General features: G+C 57.0%; 1 protein-coding gene across 1 annotated transcript; it reads right to left on the bottom strand.

Annotated features, from left to right (window-relative positions):
• Positions 1–850: 850 nt before the first annotated feature.
• LRRC32 (leucine rich repeat containing 32) lies at positions 851–15,129 on the bottom strand. The gene is made up of 3 exons (XM_042959096.1): positions 14,940–15,129; positions 10,058–10,148; positions 851–5,423 (listed from the first exon to the last, which is right to left on the bottom strand). Exons 2-3 carry the CDS (start codon positions 10,142–10,144, stop codon positions 3,519–3,521), a joined length of 1,992 nt encoding a protein of 663 aa, XP_042815030.1. The 5' UTR covers positions 10,145–10,148; positions 14,940–15,129; the 3' UTR covers positions 851–3,518.
• Positions 15,130–16,439: the final 1,310 nt, after the last annotated feature.

Genomic DNA, 16,439 nt, shown 5'->3' with positions numbered 1-16,439 from the left:
GGTGCTTGGAGGACAGAGGAAGTGGAGCGTCACTAAGCGGGAATTTGTGGGAGAGGAAGAAGGGAAGAGAAGGCACTTCTAAAGGGGATAGTGTCTGGGTGTCAGGCAGCTGAGAAGGGCTGATGGGTCCACATGAGGACAGGCACAGGGGTCTGGAAAGTGGAGGGTGGGGTAACTGCCTGCCCTCCGGACTCCACCTCAGAGCCCCTCACCTGTCCCCCACCTCCACCCCAGGTGAGGTGGCTCTTGTCCCCTCCCCCAGACCTCACAGCCCACACCCTCCAGCTCCCTTCCAGGGACCAGGAATGCTCTCCTCCTTGCCCCCCTTCCCACGGTCTTCTTTTAAGCTCGGTCTTGAACTGCAGCCATCCATTCAACTGACCACCGATTCAATTCCCTGGCCCCCGGGAGAACATTAGCTCTCCAGCTGTGGAGGCCTCTGGGTATCAGGGCCGGATGCTCAGGGCTGACTGGGGCTGGAGCTAGAGATGTGGGCATCAGAGCAACGGAGTGGCTACAATCATGAGGGTGATGGCATTCCTGAGGGAAGAGGGCCTGGAACAGCGTCCTGGCAATCACCACTCAGAAAGCTGGATGGAGATGAGCACATAGCAGAGTCTGAAAAGGAGCGGTCTCAAAGGAAGGCAGACACCATGTGTGGGGGGCCTAGATACCAAGGCGAGTGTGCTGAGTGCCGGGCATGAGGGACGGGGACTATGGGGTGAGGGACCCCCGCAGCTGAGGGGTCGAGGAGGTACAGTCTGGAAAGTGCACTGAGTCTGGCAAAGGATACCCTAGATGACCTCGGTTCAAGGCAGTGCGGGGGGGGGGGGGGGGGTGGTGCAGAGGGGCAATGACACCTGGGGTGGGTGAGAAGGGAGGGGAGAGGGGGGCTACTTCACCAAGGAGTTACCTATGAGGTAGGAGAAGGAGAGGGAAAGCAGTTTAAGGGTCTTTTACTATCTTTCAGATAAGCCAGACTTGAACACAGCCAAGGTGTGAGAGGAATGTGCGAAGACAGAGGAGAGGCTGCACAGGGAGGAAAATGAAGGGCCCGTGAAAGGCCCCGGAGGGTGGGCAGGAGAGACAGCAGGGCTCTGCGATGAGGCAGGGCCGTGAGCACAGAGAGAGGGTGAGAACAGAAGCTGCCGAAGGAGGAAGGGTCAGGCCGGGTCAGGGCTTGTTGAGTGCAAGGGTCAGAGGTGTGGCAGGGGAATGAGGGCTGAGGCCCCAAGGTCCCGGGCGGTGAGGACCCAGAGCCTCAGTCTCCCCTCAACAGCCCTCAGCCCATCTCTCCATGGGTTAGCCATGAGGATCCAATGCCCGCAGTGGAAGCAGAGGGGGCAGGGCTCAAGCGGATGCCATGATGCCAATCACCCGCAGTGAGGAGGAGGCTGGCAGGCCACGCTGTTTCTCCCAAATTATTTTTTAATACATTCATGTGGGTTATACAAAGAGCTGGTCCCGAGGCCAGGGCTGTGGCCTGGCTCCTGGGAGGTGAGAGCAGCATTGCGTAGTGTTTTCAAAGATCAGGCACGAAGGGGCCCACGCCCCGCCCTCCAGGCCTGAGGAAGAGTGTTTATGTGCAGTGACCATCTGTGGTTGTGATCCCAACCAGGGCTGGATCCACCCGGCTGTCCCACATACCACCAGGGCCCCAGGCTGGGGCCAAGATACCAGCTTCTAGCCCCGGCTCTGCCACTGACTCCCTGAGTCCTTGGCCCTCTCTGGGCCTCAGTTTTCTTGTCTATAAAATGGGGCCGAGAGAGGGGTGTTTTCATTGTCTCACTCAAGCACCATCGTGAGCCAGACCACGGGCCAAGCTGGTGAAGACAGTAACACAGGGTCTTGGGCTGACCCCAGGGCTCCCTGGAAAGCCCATGATTCCATGGGTGTGAAGAATAGGGAGTTACACCTAGATGAGTATTTCTACTCATTTGTCTAAGAGGAAAAAGTCCCTGCCTGATGAGGACCCGAAAGAGTTTGGAGCCAGCATTATCTTGTGATATGACAGCTGAGAGAGAAGAGAATCACTCAGGTCCAAGCCCTAAACCCCCCTCACACCCCCAGGGAGGTCTGAATCCACTTTTTCTCACAGGCTTTGCCACCGACTTGTGAAGCTCTCAGCAAATTCCATTCTCTTCCCCAGCCTCAGTTTCCCTATCTGTGCAACGGGGAGGTTGGACTCAATAGTCTCAAACTCAGGACTTCGCTCAGTGGAGGAAGAGGGAACACAAGAGCAAAACAGAAAATGGTGAATACACACCAGTCTGCAAAGGAGGGAGTAAGGGAAACTGAGGCAGAGGAGGAGGGGAGGGCCTGTGTCTACCTGCCTAGGAGAGAGCCGGGAGAGGAGTGGGTGGGTATATGTGGCACAGGATGCCCCCAGGGCCTGTTCCCTCGATGTGGGTCCATTTCCTGTCCACCTAACGGCCTACAGCCCCCACAGTGGCAAAGGTCAGGCCCTGGAGACAGGAGGATTTGAGTCTGAATCTCAGCTATGTCGTTTTTTAGCTGGAGGACCCTGAAGGGAGAGTTTTGGAGTTTTGGTGAAATGGGATAAAAGACCAACCTCAGAGGGTTGTCGTAAAGAGGCAGACGTGTCACAGCTGCCGAGCCTGGTGCAAAACAGAACCAGATACCTAAGCTTCTAACTCCTGGCTCACCAGCCGGCGTAGGGCTGGGACTGAACAGCATGCCTGCATGTGCCTGCAGAGGAGCTGGGGGGCTGGAGCGGTGTTTGGGCTAGTGTGGGCACCACGAGGGTGCCAGGTAGGGAAAGAGCCTGTTTGGAGTGGGAAATGGGATGGTCTACCACCCGGCCGGAACCCAGGGCAACCGCCTCTTAAGCAGGAGCCGCTGCAGCCCGCCTAGTAGCCCGATCCATGTGGCTCCAGTTCTCTTCCGGTCACAAGCTCTTCATGTTCCAGAGAGGCTGAAAGTCATTATCAGAAGATGTGACAAACAGTCTGCTTGGAACCGGCTCAGACAAGTCTTCTGGGTCTCGCCCCTCCTTTGCTCTGGCCCTGCTGAGGCAGGGCTCGCCACTGAGCCCCAGGACTCAGCCAGCTGGGGCTGGAGAGCTTTGGGGCCCTGGATCTCCACACTCCGTGTGGTCACTGCCTGGCTTGGCGACCACCTCCCCACCAGGGCCGGGAGATGCCCGAGGGCAGGGATGTGTCTCAGTCACCGGGCGTCCCCAGTCCCCAGAGCAGGATGTGGTGCAAAACAGATGCCGGGCGAAGATTCGTTGACTGGATAGGTCGACCTTATTTTCTGTCGCTCCTGAAACTGCTTGACTTCCGGCTTCCACAGCTGGACCACATGTGTGGCCTGGGAAGTGGGTCACCTGCCAGTACAGCGGGATACAGGGAAAGGAGCCCTGGGCTGGGATTTAGAGAGCAGAGTTCTCAGACCCTGTGTGACCTTGGGTCAGTCCCCGCCCTTGTCCGTGCCTCTGGCTCCCCAGCTGACCCGGCGGGGCTCCCGGCCGGGCCGTTCTACAGTCTCTGGCCTCTCTAGGCTTTGTACTGCTGGTTGAACTTCTGCCGGCGGACACAGCAACAGGTGGCCAGTGTGGTGAGGAGGACGGCAGAGACCAGTGCGAAGGTCAGGATGATGATGAGGTTGACATTCTTGAGCCCCCCCTTCTCACAGTCCTCAGGACGCACGTGGCTCAGGGATACCTCCTCCCGGGAGCCGAAGCGGCAGGTCAGGTCCTGGGTGGCATCCACGTCCACACGGCCCTGGTGCAGCTGGGCTGCCAGCCAGCCGTTGCCGCAGCAGCTCAGTGGATTCCCCTGCAGGTAGAGGCGCCGGAGGCTGGGCTCGAGGCCGCCCATGGCACTGCCTGGCAAGAGGCTGAAGCTGTTGTTCCTCAGGTCCAGTACCTCCAGTGACACAGCCTGCGTCCAGGCAGGCAGGCGGCTCAGGCGGTTCTCGGCAAGATTGAGTCGCTTCAGGCAGCTGAAGCAGGGCAGGTCTACTTGCAGGATGGCCAGCCCATTGCCCTGCAGGGCCAGGACCTCCAAGGAGGCCTCCAGGCCCGCCAAGGCCCCCGTGGCCACATCCAGCCCTGGGTTCGCAGAGAGGTCCAGCTCAGTAAGCGGCGTGTGGAGGAAGGCACCCGGCCGGAGCACCTCCATCTCATTGTCCGCCAGGTTCAGGATGCGGAGGGAAGAGATGTCAGAGAAGGCCACGCAGCCCGAGGGGCCAGGCTCACCTGGCCCCCCGCAAGGCCTGATCTGGTTCCCCTGCAGGTTAAGCTTCTGCAGGCTGGCCAGGCTGGCAAAAGTGTAGGGGGGCAGGTCCTGCAGGGCATTGTCCTGTAGGAGCAGTGTCCGCAGAGACCCCAGGGCGCTGGGGCCCAGCTCCAGCGTCTCCAGCGCGTTGTGGCTGACGTCCAGGTGCACGAGGCAAGGCAGGAAGCCCGCACGCCGCACCTCAAAGGCTCGCAAGCAGTTTCGGCTGAGATTTAGGAAGCGAAGGGAGGTCAGGGGCTCAAGAAAGCCCTCAGGGACCAGCTCAATCTCATTGTAGCTCAAATCCAGATTCAAGAGCTGGGAGAGGGGGTGGGTGCTGGAGTTCCGGCTGGGGTTCGAGAAGGGCAAGGCTGACCAACCCTCGGAAGGTGCATGGATGCCCTCACCGCCCTGGGGTGGCTCTGCGGGGAGCCGGATGAGGTTGTTGGACACGTTCAGGTAGATGAGTCTCGGGAGCGCGGCCAGGTCAGGGAAGTGGAGCAGTCTGTTCTCCCGCAGGTCAAGCCAGGCGAGCTGATACTCAGCCCGGGGCTCTGGGGCCGTCTGGAAGGCCTCAATACTGTTGCAGCTCAGGTCAAGCACCCTCAGCTGTTGGAGGCTGAAGTCAGAGATGCAGGTGAGAGAATTCCTGGAGAGATTGAGGTGGGCCAGGTGCGGCAGGGCCTCGAAAGCGCCGTCCTCAATGTCCATGAGCACGTTGCTGTGGAGGTCCAGCCGCTCAAGCGCGGGTGTGCCCCAGAAGGTATGGCGGGCCAGGCGGGTCAGGCTGTTCTCTGCCAGCGAGAGGGTGCGCAGGGCAGGTGCCTCCCCCAGCAGCCGCTCCACCAGGCCACTGTACAGACTGTTCCCAGACAGGTCCAGAGATGTCACATGCGGCAGGGGGCCCAGGCCAGGGGCGCTCAGCACGGTGCCCACTGCCAGGCGGTTATGGGCCAGGTTGAGGTGCTCCAGGTGGGGCAGGGCCTGGAAGACACCTGTCTGGAGGAAGCTGATCTCATTGGTGCTCAGGTCCAGGTGCCGAAGCTCTGTGTAGAAGCCCAGGGGCGAGGCCAGGATTCTCTGCAGCTGGTTTCCAGATAGGTCGAGGGCCTCGATGTCCAGCGGGAGCATTGAGGGGACCTGGAACAGGCCAAGACCCTGGCACAAGACCTCCTTGTCTACCTGGGGTGGGTCGGGGAGGGCAGGGAGAGCAGTGGGCATTAGTGGGTGCAGTGGGGGGTGGAACCAGACACAGCATCTGGAAAGGATGACTCAACCCCCTCTCCTACCCACCCCCACCCCAGCCAGACCTAGCGAGGGCTCCACATTCCCCCACCCCAGCCTAATCCTCCCATGTCTGGATGATCTCCATCTTGCCCCCTGCTCCCATTTCTGGCACTCAGTCCTGGGCTGGGCATCAGGGAGGGACTTAAGGAATTTTGATGGATACACACAGAAATAACAGACAGATATGAGGACAAATGAACTAACAAAACACCCTACATTGATTATTATCCCATTTTACAGGAAACGGAACCATATTTCACCTAGTGTGATCCCAAGCCAGTGGACAACAGGGCCAAGCTGATAGCCGGGACTCCTGGTTCATATCCTGGGTTCCTTCTTTGGTCCCAGAGAGTTAAATTTACCCAGCTGCTATTAGACTAGAAACCATGTGGGGAGAAATGTTTCCAAAATGCAGTTTGTACTCCTCTCACTAGTTCTCATTTTGGCCTCCTACCCTCAGACCTCATTCCAGGGGGCAGAGCTCCGGGTCCTAGTGCCTGCCTTCCTTGCTGCCTATCCCCAGAGGAGACCTCCTTTCTGCTGCTGCTACCTGCCCCACCTCCATCCGTGGCCTTGCTTCCCAAGGCCCGATCCAGACTGGCCTCTGGAGATGGGAACAGGGGTAGGAAGCAGGGGGAAAGATGGCCGGGGTCCCAACCCACATTCTTTGGTGACAAGAATATGATTTTGCTGTGTGAGCCTTACCAAATCACATCATCACTCTGGTTTCTTATCTAGAAACTTAACAGCCTTCCTCAGCACCAACTCAGCATTTTACATTTTATTTAGCACATTCAGGCCCCTCATCTCACTGGAGCCTCGCAGCAGCAAGCCCGTCAGATATGATCACCCCTATTTACAGAAACCCAAGCTCAGAGAGGGTAGAGAGGCTCCAGGATCGCTCAGCCGATGAGGAGCAGAGCTGGGATTGGAGCCCGGGTCTCCTCACGATCAAAGGCCCAACTTCCGTCCTTCTAGTGCCTGGGCCTTCTGGAGCCTGAATGCTTTCTGTGCAGATACAGTCTCCCCTTCTCATCCCTTCAAGGACCCCAGGAAGGCAGCCTTTCCCAGGAAACGGTCTGACTTCCACAACCACCCAGTTCAGGCCTATTCCTGCCCCGGGGTTCTCTGTATCCATTGACCCCTTCTGACCCCTCCACCAGTCAAATGCCTGGCAACTGCTAAACAAACAAACAAACTCTGTGCCACCCTCTGCTTAATCCCCTCCAGGGCAAAGTCCAGGACCCTCAGTGGGGTTCAAAACTGTTTGTAGCCCTTGCCAACTTATCCCCTCTCCCCCCAGCCCACTCCTGCCCAGCCCACATGCAGTGACAACATCTGAGCAGTGCCCTTCATACCCTCCCACACCTACCTCTGGGCCTTCTCCTTGCTGTTCCCTGCACTGGTTAGGCCCACCCCCACCCAGATGTGCAGAGTGAGCCCAACGTACTGAGCTGGGCAGGTTGGGTCTCCTCTGGGCTCTCCCCAGGCCAGAGAGCCCCCAGTGCTCCCTCTCGCAGAGCTTTGGCCCCAGATTGTGACTGTGTGGGACCTGCTGCGCAGAGAGCTCAGAGCTAACAGGGACTGGTGTGATTGATGGGGATGCCTTGGACCTGGCCCACAAAAGGTGCTCAATCAGTTTTTTTTAATGAATGAGTCACGGACATCTCTGGCTTAGTAAAGGTCTGAGGGATTGAATCAATCACCTTTCTGAAAGGAAAGAAAAAAGAGAGTCGATGTATTCAAAATGGACTCAAAGCCCATTAGAGTAAAAAGACTCTGGCCCACCCACTTCTCAGATGGGAAGACGGAACCTGAAGATGGCAGTGACCTATGCAAGGTCACAGTGAGTTAGTGGCTGAGCCCACACAGCAGAAACAGCAGCCTGGGTGTCCCCTGCCTGGCCCAGCCCTCAGCTTCCTCCCCAGAACCCCAAGGTGAGTGTGTGATGGTGTGTGTGGGGGGGTCCTCATCAGGCATCTGTGTGACTCTTCCCCGTTCCAGGCAGCCCAGTGACCACTCCTACCACCTCCAGCGAAGCAGCTTCCTGGAGGCCTCAGAGACCCACAGATACACCGCGGTTGGGCACCCCCACGAACCAGAAACCCAGCCCTGTCACCTTGCCAGCGCTTCCCGTCTCTTGCCCCTTCCTCCCTCACACCCTCTCTGCCAGCTCAGGCCACTAGGCACGGCCTCACCTCCATCCTCAGCTCCCTGGACCATCCTGACTTAAGGAAGGAACAGCAAAAGGAACACAATGACCGCGGCTGTCACGGAGCGCCAGCTCTGTGGCAGGCCCCATGGCGGACTGCGCAGACCCCTTGCCTCATTTATTTACCCTGCTGTACTCCCTAAGGAAACTGAGGCTCAGGGCAGGGGGGTGAGCTTCCCCCAGCTCTGACGGTCAGAGGCTCCTCTGACGGTCAGAGGCTCCCCCAGCTCTGACGGTCAGAGGTACCAGTGTGAGTTCCTTTTCCTGTCGGTGCCAGCTGAGTTCTGATCACTGGGCCCTCAGCTGGCCCAGCACCCACATTGACTACTCCAGCACAGTAAATGGTACCATTTGCCGAGCATCTGCTGTATGGGGGGCACTGTACTGGGACCCATGTTATCCCACACCCCATCTCGCCTCTGGATACTCAAAGGCTCCCAAGACACCAGCCCCTGAGAGCTGAGCCAGGACACAAAGCTGGCCAAGCCCAGGGCCTAAGACTTGCTTTCCACCTTGGTGCCCACGAAGGCTGGCAGGGCGGCTCTGGGCTGCCAGTCCAGAAGGGAGCGTGAAGGCCAGGGTGGCTCTCAGAACTCTGTTTCTAAGGGTGTCCGCTGTGCCTTCGGCTCTGAGCCTCCAGCATGGCTGACATGGCCAAGTTCAGAGCTGTCCCTGACAATCTGCTACCCGCTGTCTCTGGGATGCCAGCATGCCACTGCCCTGCTTTTTTTTTTTTTTTAGGAGGGAAGAGGACTTTCCACCCAACTCCATTTTGCCACTTGCGCATAGAAGGGAAATGAGGTAGAAAGAGGCACCCGGCAGGGGACAGCACCAGCTCGGGAGACATGGGTTCAAGTCCTAGCTCTGTTGCTTCCTGTCTGTATGACCCTGGTGGGTCACATCTCTTCTCTCAGCCTCAGTGTCCTCAGCTGAAAAGAGTTCTTTGTAGGATAAAATGAGAGAAAGCCCTCAGCATGGTGCAGGCACCTCGCGAGCCCTTAGTATGTGGCAACTTCTTTTCACTATTTTGAAAGTCATCGTCACTCCTATATTGATCTTCCATGGTAGTTCAGAAAGTGCTTTCTGAATGCACTTTTACCCAGAATGCAAAGCTCACTCAGCTTCCCTCTGCCTGTTGGGTGGTCCAGCCCCTTCACTAGGACCCCGCCAACCCAGGGAAGGGCTGCCGGCCCTTCCAGCCCCTGAGGCAGCTGCCCCACCTGTATCATGAGCTTCTGGCCCCAGGTCCAGGTGGGGCTGCTGGAGGGCCTGTGCCTTCTCCAGCCTGACTCTGGCCTTCACCTGGGTGACTTATAAGTGGACCTAGGTGGTCCCTTTTCCCTGTATCCTGCGGGGTCCCAGTGACTTCAGGGCTAGTCTGCCTGGCTCAGGGCAAGAAAAAGGACCCAGAGTGAACCAAACCTTATCTCTGCCCTCAAGAAATTCTTGGTCTGGCAGGGGAACCAGGCTTGGACCCACTCACCCACTACCCCATGTGCTCAGTAGGAGGGTCCAGAAAGAGGAAGCAAACAGAACCAGAGCAGCCTGGGAGTGGTCAGGGGAGACTTTCTGGAGGAGGTAGCATTTGGCCTTGGCTGTACTGAGTGAGAGGCATCCCATCAGGGAGGGAAGCAGCAGACAGGCCCAAGTCAAGGACCCCAGTTAGGAAAGGAGATTTTCTGCATGAGGGACCCAGCTGGCCCACCCCCAATTCCCCACACATACACATACTCTGCATCACCCAGATGGGTCCACTGCCCTGCAGAGGCAGCTTGGGGAATAGAGTCCAATATCAGCCCCCTGGTCCTAGTTGAATGACCTTAGACAAGTAACCTAGCCTCTCTAAACAGCTGTTTCCAATTCTATACAATGGGAATAATGGTACTTACCCAATAGGATTAATAGTGCAGAAGGTATTTAAACATTCTAGTAGGTACTTATTAAATGTAAGATTTAAATGCATTAAATGCATTCCCTGGGGCACCTGGCTGGCTTGGTTGGCTAAGCATCTGACTTTGGCTCAGGTCACGATCTCCCTGAGATCTCCCTGAGTTCAAGCCCTGCCTGGGGCTCTGTGCTGACAGCTCAGAGCCTGGAGCCTGCTTCGGATTCTGTGTCTCCTTCTCTCTCTGCCCCTCCCCCACTTGTTCTCTCCCTCTCTCTCTCTCTCTGAAATAATAAATGAATAAACTTTATAAAAAAATTAAAAAAACAAATGCATTCCCTTTCCTCTTCTAACTCCTCAGACTTCTGGCTTGTGGGGCTGGGACGGCAGGACACCCTAGGGGCCCTACCCTGCCTAGGTGGGGCTTCTTACCATCTTACAGGGCACCTTGTCTCGGTGTTGGGAGGTGGCCAGGCCCAGGGTCAGCACGGTCAGGAGCAGCAGGATCTGGTGGCTCATGGCTCTGTGTAGGGTGGGAAGGAAAGGGGAACACTGTAAGATCACTGGCTCCTTTCCACTGCCCCCATCCTGTCTGTGCCTGCCTTCAGGGAACCCCAGATCACAGTGGAGGTGGGTGAGAACTGGGTCCAAAGGCTACCACAAAGGATCCCCAGTGCCAGGCCATTGCCCCAGGCAGCAAGAGTTTTTAAGGAGTGGGTGACTTGGTCAGATTTGGGTTTCAAAAGACCCTACTTGCCAGAAGACTGCCTGGAGGAGGTGAGCAGGAGACAGAGGGACTCTAAGGGCTGCCCTGGGCCAAGCTCAGGGCTGGGGTGAGGTGAGGTGGGGAGCTAGGCCTCTGACTGCATTTCTACCCAGGTCATAAGCAGGTCCCCCATCCTGGTTCCTTAGACCCCAAACGGAATTCCTCAATTCCCCCCACCCCCGGACTTTTATTTTGCCCTTTTTCTTTTGATTTTCTGATTCTGGAGTCGCTGCCATTGTTTGAAGGCTGGGCCTGGAGCCCTGACAGGAAACCCCGCCAGGAGGCCTCTGCCCTGCCCCCAGCACTGTCGCTGTGGACTTCCCCAGGAGCGGGCTCCAGGCCCTTTACTTTCACTGAAGCTACTGCCTACTGCCAGTGCAGGGGGACTCTTAGGCCTGCTGGTGTCCTCTCCGTGTAGAGCTGAGGTGGCATTGAGGGGGGCCACAGAGGCCCTGAGCAGGGTTGCATCCCATTGCCGCTAGCAGCTCACTTGCTGAGGAGCTGGGCCAAGTGCTAGAAGTAGACAGATCAAGCCACTGATTTCATTCATTCATTCATTCATTCATTCATTCATTCATTCACACCTAAACTGAATGCCTCCTCAAGTCTGGCTCTGTGCTGGGAACTGAGGCCACATATAAATGCACAGAAGTGATCATAATGCAAACAGAGTGTTAACAAGGAAGGGCACGTAAAGCCCTCCAAGAGCACTGGACTCAGTCACCCGTAACTGACTGCTTTCTCTTTCCCCTCCACTTGCCTGTTGTGTGACCTTGCACAAGTCACTTCACCTCTCTGAGCCTCAGTTTCCTCTTTTTTTTTTTTAAATGTTTGTGTTTTTTTTTTTTTTTTTTGAGAGAGAGAGAGAGAGAATGCATGCACGTGCACAAACGGGGGAGGGGCAGAGAGAGAGGGGGCAGGAGATCCAAAGCAGGCTCTGTGCTGACAAGAGTAAGCCCAACAGAGACCTCGGACTCATGAACTGTGAGATCATGACCTGAGCCGAAGTCGGACACTCAACCGACTGAGCCACCCAGACGCCCCTCAGTTTCCTCTTTTGAGGTTAATGCCAACTTTGCCAAGTTTTGTTAACGATCAAATGAGATGCATTCTATGAAAGTGCCCTTACAGAGCCCTTTATCATAAACCAGGCACTCTTCTCGATACTTTATGTGTATTAACTCACTTAATCCTCACAGCAGTTCACGCACTTGGTTCTATGATTACCATTCCCATTTTGCAGGTGGGGAAACTGAGGCTCGGAGAGGTTAAGTAACATGCCCAAGGTCACACAACTAACCAGTGGCTGGCACAGGCAATCTGTGCCCTAAACGTCTACACTAGAAGGTCACCCACGGGTGCTTAATAAACGAGCACTGAATCGCCACTCTGAAGGGTGCTTTAGAAGAGGAGGCATCTATGGGACCTTTGAGGGCTGGGTCTTTGTTGGAATCCACCAGTGTCCTTGTGATAAAGTTTAGATTAAGATGGCTGGTTCTGAGGCCACTTCTTGCCCAAACATTCAGGGGCATCTTTTAAACGCCATTGCCTAGGTTCCCCTCAGGGCCATGCCCTCCCCACCCCCCCCACAGCTGCTCTCCTCTCACCTGCTTTCACAGGAAATTTGGTTCTGCTGTCTAAAAAGCAGAACATCACCCCCCCCCCTTTGAAAGCTAGTATAGTCAGAATTGAGTGGAAACCTCTCAGGGGGGCCTTCAAGGCCCTTGGGGAGTGTGCCTGCACGGTTAGTTCTTCCCTCCAGCTTCATCTAGCACTGTCCCCTTTCCCACTCTGGGTTCTGGAAGCCTCCTATTGCCTTCAGTTCTCTGAGTGCCTTTTCACTGCCCCAAATCTTCACTTCCTCCCCTCTCTTGTGCTGAATGTCTCCTTATCCTTTGGATCTCAGCTTCAATACCACTTCCTCCGGGAAGCCTTCTCTGATTCCCCAAGTCTGGGCAATGTATAGTCCCTCCTCCAGGTTCCCACAGACCCTGAGCTTCCAGTGAGCACAGCACTGAGCACTCCGTGGCTTGTGCCTCCAACCCCTTTCCCACGGTCAGTGCCCCAGGGCACAGAGGACTCACTCTCCCCTGGGCTCCATTTCACACCAGCAAGCAGGCCAGGGAGGCACTGAGAATTGACACAGGGTGACGCTGGCGAGAGCAGCGTTCTCCTAGGCTCTCCCTTCATCTCCCTGCCGTGCCTTCCCCCCCATCAGCGGGTGCTGCCTGTTCTGCCTGAAAAACAGACCCTGGGGCCGTCTGCCACTTCCCTCCTCCATCACTGCCCCACAATGAGGCACCATCACAACCCTGGGCCTTGAAGCAACACCATACTTCCACCCTGACCCCTTTCAGGCTGCCCTCCACGCACAGCCAGAGTGAGGTCTCCAAATCATATATGAGATCATGAATCTCACAGCTTGAGAACCTCCAATAACAACCAGGCTTTACACAAGCTCTTCTCTGCCCGCATCTCCCATTCGCCCTGCCCTTACCAAATTCCACCATTCCTCAAACATAGCAAGTGCATTCCTGCCTCAGGGCCTTTGCCCTTGCTGCTCCCTCCACCTGGAATCCTAGTCCCCAGATTCTCACACATTTTATTGTTTCCTTGCATTGATCATTTTCTGCTCCTTTATTTCTGATTCTGTGAGAACAGGGGTCTCTTAAGTGGTGCTCACCAAAGATCTATTGAACGAATGGCAAAGTGAGGGGTAAAGGCTCTACTGCAGGGGCCTCCGAGGTCAGGACAAGGTCAGGACCTCTGGGTCCTGAACCTGAAGGCATTGTTGCCCAAAGGGGCCCTCACCACCCCTCCTCTGCCTGCCAAATTTTACCCTACCCCTGAGGCGGGCATCTGTGCATCCTTCCGCAGTGCCCAGGACTCGATGTGTGGCATTGGAGGGCTATTCACCCTCGAGGGAGCACTGCAGTCACTCAGACCCAGGCTTACTTCCAGACTCTACTGCCTACCGACCCTGCTCCCTGGGCAAGTCCCTTAACCTTTCAGTGCCTAAGTGTCCCATCAGTCCAGCAAGCAGCCTGGTTCCTGTTCTGCCACTGGCTTCCCCCAAGCACAGTGATGATCAAGCTGAGAATGGCTGTCAAAATATCTTGGACACATCTTTCCCAGCTGGGGCAAAGACCCACAAGGCTGAATGGCCCAGGTGAGGCATGTTGAGGAGCGAGGCCTCTGGCCTGCAGACCAGTAGCCTAGGCAAGAGAAGGCAGGAGACATTTTAGAACTCTAACTGGGAGGAGAAATGCCAGAGGATAACCGTGCGTGTGTGCGTGTGTGTGTGTGTGCGTGTGTGTGTGTGTGTGATAGAGACAGACAGAGAAAGAGAGAGAGAGAGAAATAGTGGGGGCAATGTCTGCTATTATAATAAGCCCATCTCTACTATTTCAGGACGTTAGACACTCTTCTGAGCATTTGACGTATATTATCTCTTTGAAATCACAACCCAATAAGGTGGTTACCATAATTTCCACTTTACAGATGAGAAAACTGAGGCTCAGAAAGGTGAAGTGACTTAGCCCACAGTTACTCAGCTTATTAGCATTTTGGGGGTTAGCCCAGGTCTCCATGACCCAAATGCTGTGTTTTCTCCAGGTGCTGAGCTGCCTGCTCGTCCTCCCTTTGCCCATGAGGAAAACGAGGCTCAAAGAGGTGACTTACCCAAAGTCACACAGTAAACAGCAGAGACTGATTCAGAATCTGGTCTGTCTGCCTTCAGAGCAAATGTTTCCACTACACCAGGCCAAGTGCTCCCTCCCTAACCCCTTCCGACGACCCCCACCCCCACCCCTACCACACACAAACAAACAGGCTCACAGGACTGGGCTCTGGGGTGCTCCTCTCCCTCCTCTCAGCCCCAGTCTCCAGCAGAGTGGGGTCCTGGGTGAGCTGCTGTGGACGTTCATAGCAAGCAGTGAATCACTAAGGGCAAGCCCCATTCTGGAGACATGTGCATCCCACGGGGGAATTAGACCTTAACCCAAAGGAATGTAGCTGTGATGGTGGAATTTCAGGCAGCCTGGGGTGGGGGTGGGGGTCCCTCACATCTTACCACTCATGAAGAAGGCCGGCTTCAGAGCCCCCTGGGAGAGGTGCCCCCCCCACCCCCCGCCCCTACCAATCCCCACCCAGAGATGGGCAAGGAAGCTCTTTGGTGCGGTGGGATGGGAAGCCCCGGGGCGGCCTGAGTCAGAGGGTGGTGGGAGACTTGGATTCAAATCCCGATCTGCCCTAGCCTAGCTGTGAGTTCCCGGGCAAGTAAGTGCCGGCCTTTCCGCCCCTGTTTTCCCATCTGTCAAATAGGAACGCCGGGCTCTCCCTTCGCGGGAAAGATCAGCTGAGACAGGAGCCGTGGGGCCGAGGGAGGGTCAAGCTTGGCTCCACGCGCGAAGTGGGCGGCGGCCGGAGAGGACTACTGGGGGGCGCGGGAGGCGTCCCGACGGACTCGCCGCACCCAGCGCTCGCCAGGGGCGCGGGACAGCGGGCTCCCCGAGGGGCCGGCAGCCTCGCCCGCGGGGCGGCTCCTACCTGGCTCAGCGCGGCCGCCGCTCCTCTCCCGCGCAGCCCCGGCACATTTTGCGCAAATCTGCCCCCCACGGCCCCACCCCGCGCCAGACCCCGGGGTCACGGCCGGCGGAGGCCCACGGCTGCTCCACTGCCCCACGGGAACCCGACCCGCGAGGGGGCGGCTCGGGCTCCAATTTAAATACCTCTCCTGCCGACCCGCCCCACCACGCCCCCCCTCGGCCAAGCTGCGGGGTCCTAGCGCCCGGCCGGCGCGCCCCCGCGTGACTCGGTTTCTCCGGAACGCGCGAGAGGGTGAAGCATCTTTCCGCTGGAACCCGGGCTGGGAAGGGGCGGGGTGGCAGGGGGCGGGATGAAAGGGCCGGGGGTGGGAAGGAGGGTCGCTAAGGAAGCTCTGGGCGGGCGAGGCCGCCCCGGACCGCCGCACGTGCAGCTCGTGGCCCCGCGGGGTCCGGAGGGGCGGGAGGGGGCCCTCTAGGAGCCGCAGGTCCGCAGAGGAAATCCGGCCTGGCCCCGATTTCCCCGCTGCCGGCGCCGCCGCACTTAGGGGGGACAAACAGGAGAGGTGACGGCGGGGCTGAACGCGGAAGGAAATGACCCTTCACTGGCCCTGGGGCGGCCGCAGAGGGGGTTCCCCACACCGCGGCCATCCCCTCTGACGAGTCCAGGCAGGTCACTTCCCCTCTCTGATTGTGCTCTTGTATCCAGACTCGCCTTCCTCCATCATCTCCCGGACCCTTAAGCCGTCCTGTGAAATGGTACCATCCGAGCCTCCAGTTTTCAGATGGAGAAAGCGAGGCTAGGGATGGGACAGCGAATATATAAATAGAAACCAGTTGTCTGGGACTAGTAAGGTCCCCATTTATGTTTGGGGAAACTGAGTCTCGTAAAGGTTAAATGGCACATCCAAAGTCACATTGCCTAACAGAGCAGGGATTGGAACGCAATCTGTCCATAAAGCTAAGTCCAGGTGCCTCTGGGTCCCCTTTTCCAGGCACCATCTTGCTCAGGTTGGTTTAAAGTGCTGTGAGCACAAGGAGCATGGTGGAATCGTTGTCTTTTACATTACGGGTTGAGGCACACCTTCCCCAAAGCCAACCCCTCTCCTAGATGCCTCGGCCCTACCTAATCATGGGTACTCTGTCCTGCAGGGTGTGGACCCAAAGACGGGGGAGAAGGGTCATGGCTGTCTCCTGGGCCTCAGTCCCAAGGATAGAATGTTTCTCTTCCCAGCCCTGAAAGTGACATGGGCTGCTCCATTTTACAGATGGTAAGTGACCACCCAAAGCCTTGTGTTAAATCAGGGCAAAGCTGGGCTTAGAAACTGGGTTCCCTGAATCCCTAGATGGCTGACATCTTTACTTCTTCCCATCTGGCTTACTGTGGGGACAGGTGTGGGCAGATGGGGATGGTCCAGAGAGAGGACAAACTGTGATAGCAGGTGGCCCAGGGCCTAACCTAATCTGGGAAGAGATCAGGGAAATCTTCCCCAAGGAGGGGCCT

Source organism: Panthera tigris, chromosome D1, assembly GCF_018350195.1.
Source record: "Panthera tigris isolate Pti1 chromosome D1, P.tigris_Pti1_mat1.1, whole genome shotgun sequence".
NCBI lineage: Eukaryota > Metazoa > Chordata > Mammalia > Carnivora > Felidae > Panthera > Panthera tigris.
The sequence above is the reverse complement of the archived record's forward strand: the minus strand, read 5'-3'. Positions and strand labels throughout refer to the sequence as shown.

Coding starts and splice junctions, on each gene's coding strand:
- LRRC32 (XM_042959096.1), bottom strand. CDS start 10,144: ATGAGCCACCAGATCCTGCTGCTCCTGACCGTGCTGACCCTGGGCCTG. Junction 5,424..10,057: donor ACAAGGTGCCCTGTAAGATG/GTAAGAAGCCCC, acceptor GACCCACCCCAG/GTAGACAAGGAGGTCTTGTG.